General features: G+C 48.6%; 1 protein-coding gene across 1 annotated transcript; it reads right to left on the bottom strand.

The window, feature by feature from the left end:
* Positions 1-251: 251 nt before the first annotated feature.
* On the bottom strand, positions 252-9,771 carry LOC114772247 (rap guanine nucleotide exchange factor-like 1). The gene is made up of 2 exons (XM_028965255.1): positions 8,937-9,771; positions 252-892 (listed from the first exon to the last, which is right to left on the bottom strand). Exons 1-2 carry the CDS (start codon positions 9,316-9,318, stop codon positions 582-584), a joined length of 693 nt encoding a protein of 230 aa, XP_028821088.1. The 5' UTR covers positions 9,319-9,771; the 3' UTR covers positions 252-581.
* Between the last annotated feature and the right edge of the window lie 6 nt (positions 9,772-9,777).

The following is a 9,777-nucleotide window of genomic DNA, read 5'->3' as shown; positions in this document are numbered from 1 at the left end:
ACAATTTCCCTCATTCATATAAATCAATCATGCAATCATGCAATTAAGCCTCCATTGCAACACAGCGGATTCTTTAGTTCTTCCCGAGGTGCATTTACAGTCCTTGTTGTGAGTACAAAAATACTGTTACACACCCCAGCTATAAAATATGAGGGCTGTACATGCTTTGACCCAGTATGATTAAAACAAGAGCAAGATAACACAGACCACCAGAACCTTGTATTTAAAACAATATGCAAAGCAGAAAAAAGCAAATTGCTTTCATGAAAATTAGTCAGGAAGGGTTCAGTAGGGCTATTCCATTACCCAGAGTGCATCGTTTAAACTCAGCTAATCAGCCCCAGGTCCCCAGCTGTATCCCACACTGCCACTGGCCCTGACGGTTGCAGGCTGACACAGTGACCTCTAAAATATCCAAATGTACACTGGGAGAAGCGTGAACGCAGCGAAGGGGAAACCAACCGATCAAGAAATACCTGCAGAGGACACCTGCGTACGGCTCTTCTGATAGGGCTATGAGATAATAAACGACTGGTCTGGACGTGCCACGTCGCTCACATTTTGAACCAGTTCAGGGAGCTTCACAAAGACTCCATTCGCAGTCGAGTCGAGTTCAGAAATTGCATGTGAATCAGTGCTGCTCCGGTGGGGAAACATGCAACTGCCGCAAACAAAAAATGCACAATTACGGCAATTATGTAGGTGTGGAATCCTGTCACCATCTCCACAGAAATAGTCTGACTCACGGCTTCATACAGAATATAGCTGTGGAGTGTGTGTGGGTGCATGTGTATGTGTATATGCACTGCAGTGGGCGTGACAACCAGGGTCTCATCTACCTCTTCGCAGCAGCAGGTTCCCCCCCGTGCCTGGGAAACGCCGCGTCGAGAGGCTGCGGTGTGACAAAGCAGATGTGGGCGAGCGAGGAGAGGGAGGGAAAGAGAGGGAGAGAGTTAAGATTGTAAGAGGCGGTAAAAAGAAGGATTTTAAAAGAAAGGGCTGGCTGAGTGAACCAAAAACGGGAACCAAATCCAAGAAAACCTTTAAAAAAAACAAAAAAAACAAATGCAGGTGAAAGGGACTGGAGATAGAAAGAGAGAGAGAGAGAGAGAGAGAGAGAGAGGGAGAGAGAGAGAGGACCAATTTCAGTCTGTCTGTCTGGCCAGTTTTACTTTTGCTCTTTACCCAAACTGCTCCACTGTAATAAACATAGTGCATGGGGAGTGTTTGCTAACATCACATCAAGAACATCTTCATCACACACACACACACACACACACACACACACACACACACTCGCTCACCATCCGTAAAAACACACGTTCCTACTCAGTGTTGTGGCTGCCAGAGCCGATCCCAGGACTCACACACACACAACACACACCATTCGGTTACACTCTCACACCATTGGCCAATTCAGAGTTGCCAGTTCACCTAGTGTGGTTTTGGATGGCGGGAGGAAACCAGAGAACCCGGAGGGAACCTGCATCAACATGGGGCGGGCACTATTAGAAAGTTTCAAATTTAAATGGCAATGACTGATTTAAATGGCAATGACTGACAGCTCTTCTTCATTATGGACAATTTTGGTCTAGAGGGGTGCTGTACACAGGGACCACGTCCACTGAAAATGCACATAGTTTATCACTAATTCTGATATTAATTAAACCTTCCCCATGTGCTCCATGTTGAATAGCACCTTGCACATTTAGCCCCTTATGGCGTGAATTAACACACATTTTTTATTCCAAGCTCTACACTTTCACTTTACAAAACCTGCAGAGAGCAGAGCAGGCAACGTTGTCCAAACACTTGCCTTGAAGTACAACAGATCATTAACACTATGTCCACACTGTCAGTTCCATTATATAATCACCACAATTGGTGATATTTCCAGTTCCATATGTGGTTTTGAAATATAATAATGGACCACACACCTCAATGCATGACTGACGCCTTCAAATGATGACTGCATGCACTGCATGCCATGTTGTCTGGTCCCCATGGGGTGGACAAATCAGCGTTTTAAAAGGAGCCTTGACGAGGCAGGGCTTTAGTGAAATAAACCCCCCAGAGAGAAAACACGTCTTCAGACACCACAACGTAACCTTCAGCACTTGAGCGGCCTGCGGTAACTAATGCCGAGCAATTCCTCTCTCTCGCGCGCTCCCAGACACAGTCTTTGTTTTAAAAAGCACCCCTCTAGCTCAAGCCCACCAATTTACATTACTATCCAGCTAAAAGTGAAGCAAAATCTCTCACAAAGTGCCGGGTTTCTGCATCATCGGCGTGGGGAGAGCGGCACAAATCTCGCCAACGCCCACCCAGCACACACGCACACAGCAAATGCATGCGGCTTCACTCACACAGCGCGCACGTGAGCGTGCAAGAGCGCTCACTGACAGATCTGCCTGCATGCACTTACATGGACATGATACTTACACGGTGTCTCATTAGGACGCCTCACGTGCAAACAACGCACCCGTCCGCATGCACAACATCGCTCTCACTGAGAGAGACAGAAAGAGAGAGAGAGACCGAACCAACATAAGATGCAGCGCAGAGTGCCACAGTGCCCAAGGTCACCCATCTGTTTATAAAAGAACAGAGAATGGAGGCATGTCCACCTCCAACCTCTCCCTCTTCGCCCACACTGGCCTCTGCTCAAGGCTGGGCGAGGGAGTCAACTTCCTAGCCTATGGTCAAGGGTCACATTTCAGCCCCAAATACACACACACAACCACAGCCAGCAGCTGTCAGCTGCACATTCAGTGTGAATGCAGATTACCATCGCAGATGGAGACTGAAGATGGGGGTGCGTGTTGCACCAGTCACACCGATGAACATGCACAACGCAACCAGAAAAGAACGCAGTTGTATAAACTATGAGAGAGATCCAGTTGCTATGGCAGCCATATCTCACTCGAACCCCCACCAACACACTCCGCTTCTTCCCCCATCATGCTGCGCCTTACTTTGGCACTGATGTTTAAGCAAGAGGCCGTAAGATGTGTAGGCAGAGAGTGTGATGGTGTGTGTGTTCCCGCATTCTCTTCACAGGCCTGTTGGCTCTTGTTCTGCTTCTTTGGTCCATCTCCAGCCCTCTGTCAAATCCTCCTACGCCCATCTCTAGACACACACACACACACACACACACACACACAGGTTCACACATACAGATGCAAATGTGCGCAGAGGCAAAGAGCAGTGAAAATGCTTTAACTCAGATAGGCCATCATTCAACAGATACCCGAAAATAAACTCTCTGAAGCCACTGCCCTCCAGCTCCGGCACAGGGACACTACACCGGCCTCCTCTCCGGTTGGAGCTAGCCCACTTTTTCAGTCCTAACCCAATTTGGCCTAACCCCCACGGGAGAGCGTTCCTACAGAGCCACCAACTTATCACTATCTAACAAGGCGGCTCTGACTTGGTCACTCACTTCGGTCACAGTGCGATGCAATGCGATGCAAAAAAAATTACATTTCCATAGACCAACAAGCTAAGACTCGCCTTGACCAAACACACAAGTCCTACCTTTCTGTAAATCCTCGGGTGCTGCAGTGCAATGCACCCTCTTCCTTAAATTGATGTGACCTTTAGCTTCAAATCGGGGTGTTAGCTGGTAATATAGAGGCTTAAAGGTTAGTATTGATCTGCCCTGCTCAACACCTCTCTCAGCAGCCAGTTAGCTCATTTAGAGCAGAACCACCCCCCCCAAGACAATATTTTAGGTTGAAAAATGTATTTTAATATACTTTTGATACTTGTTCTACTTTCTACAAATGTGGAAGAATTTGCAACCAACACAAGCACCTCTTTTTAATTCTCACATCGCATTGGAGGGTCACACCTACGGAATAAGAACACTTACAAAATGTGTGGAAATGTGAAGGGTAAAGGTTGCAGATTTCGTGTCATGTTGATTCAAGCAGCATTAAAAATAGATTTCGTGAACCATTTATAGAGTTCATTCAAAATACAGATTTGTCTGAAAAGGTAACTAAGAGTATGAAAAACTAGTCTGCGTTTATGTTCACTGGGATGGATGTGTTTGTTTACTGTTTTATTCCTTTATATTATATATATATATATATATATACACACACACACACACACACACACACACACATATTTCTTTTATTTACTATGGTCTTTAATGTATGTAAAGAAAGTAAACCATGTCTGTTGTTTGTTTAATGTGTTTTTTATCATTATAGCACCTGAAAAAATATTCGTTTGCTCTTTTAAACTTTAATATGATGTTACTGACAGCAGGTTAATTTGGTTTATTCACGTAACGCCAATGCTAAAATATTAGTTGTGACAGATTACTCTGAGCCAGTGTTTTTTCAGTGTATGTAAAAGCAATACGGGTATTGTTGAAAAAAATGTCCATTTCATATGGACATTCACTTTTGTTCCTGTGATGTCAGCCTACATCTACATCTCCAGCTACCACCACTCTGCTGCTGCTCGCAGCCCTCGCTCTGTTTCTGTGGTGAATGCCGCTTTCACAAAGGGACAAATGGGCCAGCGCTGCAGGCCGTCATTCTTTCCTGCACTGCCTAAGTACAGTCAGAGGTTATTATAGTGCACTGAGGAACGCGCTGAGAAATATGCACTTTTTTCACCAAAAAAAACTTCACCACTAAACAAAGCTGAAAGCTGAACAACTATTTCAAAATACGAATGTGATAGAAAAAGTGTAATGTGGCAGTGAAATTACAGATTTCCAATTTTGCCAATTTAAATCAATCAATAAACATTTTTCCTCATGTGTATTTCAAGTGTAACTACACTTTTTACTGTGGAATCTTCACCACAAAAAGTTCCACAGACCAGACACAAGCATCTGTCAAATTGTGATGCCCACCAGGTGACACAAAAGGACAGCCGGGTCCTATTTACCCACATATGTTGGGATCTGGCCACACTCGCCTGTTGCACTTTCACATTATGTGATGCACATTTCTGCACATTTCATTGGCCGAAAAGCACAAAACAGAAAACATAAGAATACGTTCCGTGTTTATTGTGGTTTCTTTTGTTCATTAAAACTTCACCATTTGAACATGCCGTGTGCCTGCGCCCCCTTCTGCCAACGCAGCATTGCACATAAGCAGCATCTGTTCAGCTTCAGTTCTACCTGAGTTACACTACTTTAAATGAACTGCTAAACTCAGTGATTCATATTTTTCAGGTGTGCATTTTATGGTTTTCACTGAGGTTGCAGTGAAAACTGCTGTAACTGCTTCCAGTAAAAGAAAACTCTGCCAACCATCAAGTCCTGAGTGTCACTACGCTGCAGTGGCTGATCTCCTGTCCTGCATGAGTGTGTGTAAGACTGTGCGTGTGTGTGTGTGTGTGTGTGTGTGTGTGTGTGTGTGTTATAGCCAGAGGGCGGCAGGGAAATTGTTTTTGTTGCTCCCCTTCGGTTGTCCAGAGAGATGGAGAGTCAGGTGCCACGCACCCAGTGCCCAGACTGTGACAACTTGGTATGAGGGAGTCACATGATGCATGCATCACAGCGAGCCAACGGGGCACGGCGCCACGTTCACAGTCACCAAGCTGCCGGCGATTGGCTGTGATGTTCAGAGTCCGGCACTGGGCACAAGGGCAGCTCGCTTCGTCACTGCGCGCGGTTACTTCTTCCCGACTCTCCTCTTTCTCATTTCATTTCTTTCTTACACTCCCACCTACTCATTCTCGCTCTGTTGGCAACTGCTGGTTGCCATGTGAACAGGTGCTGAGATGCTGACCCTGTATTCTTCTACACACACACACACACACACACACACACTCAGCACTTCATACACGCCACATTCGAAACAAAAAAACAGGAGCTGCGCCGGCAAAAGGGTTGCGGGCCGAAATCCATTTAAAAGGAGGACACAAATACACACACACACACACACACACACACACACACACAAGTAACATCCCTCAGGCTCCCCCACCACAGAGCGGCACAGGTGTGTGGGCAGGCATGGAGGACGGCTGCATTATTCCTCCCGTCGTTACGTGAACGCATCCGAAAGTGAGAGGGACTGAGTGGGCAACCATTTCTCCAGTAATCCCGTACCCTTTTCACCAGAGAAGGACTGGATTCCTCCCACACGCTGTGAGGCGGCGTCTCGCACTCTCTCTCCCTCTTTCGTTTTTACTCTCCCACCTCGCTCTCGCTTCCTTCACACGTTTTTGTTTCCCTCTCTCCGTAGAATTTTCTCTCCTTCTCCTTTACTGCTCTGAGTTGGCTGCCAGCTCATCCTCAGAAGCGGACCGTCCACCTGCTTGGGGACCCGAATGTGTGCAGGTTGACCTTGAACCGAGTCGGGGTGGCTGAGTGAGGGTCCGCAGCTCAGATGATCAACTTCACATTCATTTCAACCGGCAGGTCTGACCCCACCCACCCGGCCCGCCGCGCTGGTAGAGTCACTGTGGCAAAGCTCAGTGCCGGGTGCTCAGTCCACTTCAGCGCCCTGAGGCAGTGGTGGCCAGTGGTGGCCTAGCGGTTAAGGAAGCGGCCCCGTATTCAGAAGGTTGCCGGTTCGAATCCCGATCGGCAAAGGTGCCACTGACGAGCCACTGAGCAAAGCACCGTCCCCACACACTGCTCCCCGGGCGCCTGTCATGGCTGCCCACTGCTCACTCTGGGTGATGGGTTAAATGCAGAGGACAAATTTCACTGTGTGCACCGTGTGCTTTGCTGCTGTGCATCACATGTGACAATCACTTCACTTTGAGAGACCCCTCCTCACTCAATCCTCACTCCTCCTCGATAATAATGATGGAAAAAAAGCCTTTTCAGGAACATGGAGAATCCCACGACCTAACAGATAAATGACAGGTGGTTTCCAGGAAATACAAACTGCTAAAAAAAATTCCTGTCACATTTAACCGTAAGGTTTTTTCCCCAGTCCCGCCCACCTTACGTTACCTCAGGTCCCTAAACCGTCAGTTCCCAAAACCGAAAAGGTAAACATGATTGGGTAATGTTCTGGGGGGGGCGGTCCTCGGGCGTACGCTCATAATCGCAGCAAAACATGAACACGCGCCCCTCCCTGCGAGCACAGATGTGTGCGTTCGCACGGAAGAGGGGCGTGGCAACGCAGACATTGTTGTTCAACTCCAGGCACAGGGTGTGGCGAAGGTCAGCGAGGTGGCACTGTGTATGGGTGCTTTGTCCTCGGTCTAAAGGTGCTGTACAAACAACCACGACGGCAAGTGAATTAATCTGTCCTCTGTTTGAAGGATGCATTCTTATGGACGCGAGTTGGTAAGCCGGAGCTGAGCAATTCTGCCTGGAAATGTACTACATTTTTGTCTGAATTAACACGTAAACTACAGTAACAACTGAAGAATTCACACAAAGCCAAATTATGCATTAAAAAAATCACATGTAGCTTGATTGATGATGATAATTGATCAGATTTCAGCATCAGATTTTAACACAAAGCCACAGAATCACAGGTCACTTGACCTATGTGACCTATCAGTAAGAATGTATCCTGTCCTATAATTAGTTTAATCCTGGAGTAACAGCATTTGCTCTTGTCTAGAGTCTTCTGGAACAAATGGTGTTCTCAGCGGTTCTAGTAGCGGTGGTAGTAGCCTAGTGGGCAACACACTCGCCTACGAACCAGAAGAACCAGGTTCAAATCCCACTTGCTACCATTGTGTCCCCGAGCAAGACACTGAACCCTGAGTGTCTCCAGGGGGGGACTGTCCCTGTCACTACTGATTGTAAGTGGATAAGGGTCTCTGATAGATGCCCTAAATGTAAATGTTCTAGGAAGGATCCAGACAACCAACAGAAATGGCTTTTGACAAAACGCCACTGTTATAAAAGTGGTGCATTAGACATTTGTACATTAAAGGTTGAGTAATGCAGTGTTAAGAACCTGCTATTTAATGTGCAGAACCTGCTATTTAATTCTACAATATTGATATGCACCAACATAACCGCCGATATATTGTGATACTCAAATATAGCAGCAAATTAAGAATAGGAAGGTTTATAAATGCATAAAACAGACGCCAAAAGTCGGCAATAGCATCAAATACTTTCCGATGTCCACATATCATGAGAAGCATTAGCTAATTGGCCACCATTTTATTTAATTAAAGCAGCTATTAGGCCGTTACGTCAGGGCTTTTGTGCTGTTTCCATGGTTCCCTGTTAAGGACGTGCTCGGCCTCGACTAACATGACCAAGGACGAACTAAGAAGCCTCTGCTGTCCTCCAAATCAAAACATTCTGTTTATCCAGACTCAATGACAATTCTGAGACGGTCAATAAAACTTACAACGTACTGTTTATTGCAGAACAGATACCATCGTCTGCAAAAGTTCTGCCAGTGAAACCAAGAACCAAAAAAGAAAAAGTGGCTTTTCTTATTGCATACAGACCGGCCATCATGGAAGGATGCATCCCAAATCCCCCAAATTATACCACAGAATTGCACTGGATACAGACCAGACACCCCAGATTATACACTGCTAATCTAATTATAAAAAACACCAAACAGCAACTTAATGCAACACATATGGGAGAAAGTTAACGGGATTTGGGTTCGGGATCCTCCCCCTTCCCATGAAATAGCCGGTGTTGGGAGCTGGGGGGGGTGGATGGGACGTGACCTCGTTTTGCTAAATTGATAAAATGAAATGCGCGCCACCAGCTCGCCTCGGCGGGGAACCGGCGATCCTCTCCCAATAGGCGCCCACCACGTCGCGAGCGTGGAGATGAGCCCCGCGAACCCCCAACGCACCCCGAGAGCATGCAAAACTGGGTCTGGGGGGGGGTAGATGTCATCCGTGCGTGCTCGGGGCTGGAGCTGACATCCCGTCGTGCACGGCGGGGGCGTGCAAAACACACGCGTCGTGGGCGTGCAAAACACACGCGTCGTGGGCGCGCCTCGGACGGAGCTTACCGGTGCAGCTGCCGTACCGCTTGCCCGCCACGCTGTCCAGCAGCGCCAGCGCCAGGTTGTCCGGGGTGTCCGCGGGCAGCGGGGTCCAGTTCGTGTCCAGGCTCGCCTCGGAGCTCTGCTCGTCGCTGGACAGCGACGGGCTCCTGATGTCCGCGGTGGCGGACGGCCAGCACGGCGCCTCCTCCGCGTCCGGACTGAACACCTCCCGGGCCGGGCCGCTCTCCGGCGAGGTCTCCCTGAAGAACGGCACCACCCGCGACAGGCTGGCCCGTCGCCGGGAGGCCCCGGTGCCGGTCGCCTTGTCGCCGAAGCCCCCGGCCCTGCTCAGCGCGGTGGTCTGTTTTTTCAGAAACTTTTCCAATGGCTTCATTCCGGCCGGCATTTTGGTGGAATGCCGCAATAAGGCCCGGTGATCAGCAGACGGATAATGATAAAAATGGTGATAATGAAGCCGGGCTGCCGCAGACCGACACCAGAACGTCTACATTGTCGCCCGTTTGGCGAGCAAAAAATGTCCCAAAATCCGGACGCGTCAAGACGGGGGCGAATCCATCGGTCGATGGACACCTTTGATCGGCGGGCGGCTGGCGACGCCTCCTTCCTCCTTCCTCCTCCTCCTCCTCCTCCTCTGCGGTCCTCCTCAGCCCGTTTACTACTGCGGCGGATTCCGGACCGCGGCCGTGTCGCCGGACACGTCCCGGTGGAGCCCAGAGCGGTGGAATCAGCCGGCGGTGTCCGCCTCTCCCTCTCTCTCCTCAGCCTGAGGTCAGTGTGAACGCTGCCTGCTTCTTCCGAGGCGGACTACATCACACACACCCTTCTGCTGAGAGGTGTGTGCCTG

The sequence above is a fragment of the Denticeps clupeoides genome, unplaced genomic scaffold (assembly GCF_900700375.1).
Source record: "Denticeps clupeoides unplaced genomic scaffold, fDenClu1.1, whole genome shotgun sequence".
Classification (NCBI taxonomy): Eukaryota; Metazoa; Chordata; class Actinopteri; order Clupeiformes; family Denticipitidae; genus Denticeps; species Denticeps clupeoides.
Note: the sequence above shows the minus strand (reverse complement) of the source record. Positions and strands in the feature narration are given on the sequence as shown.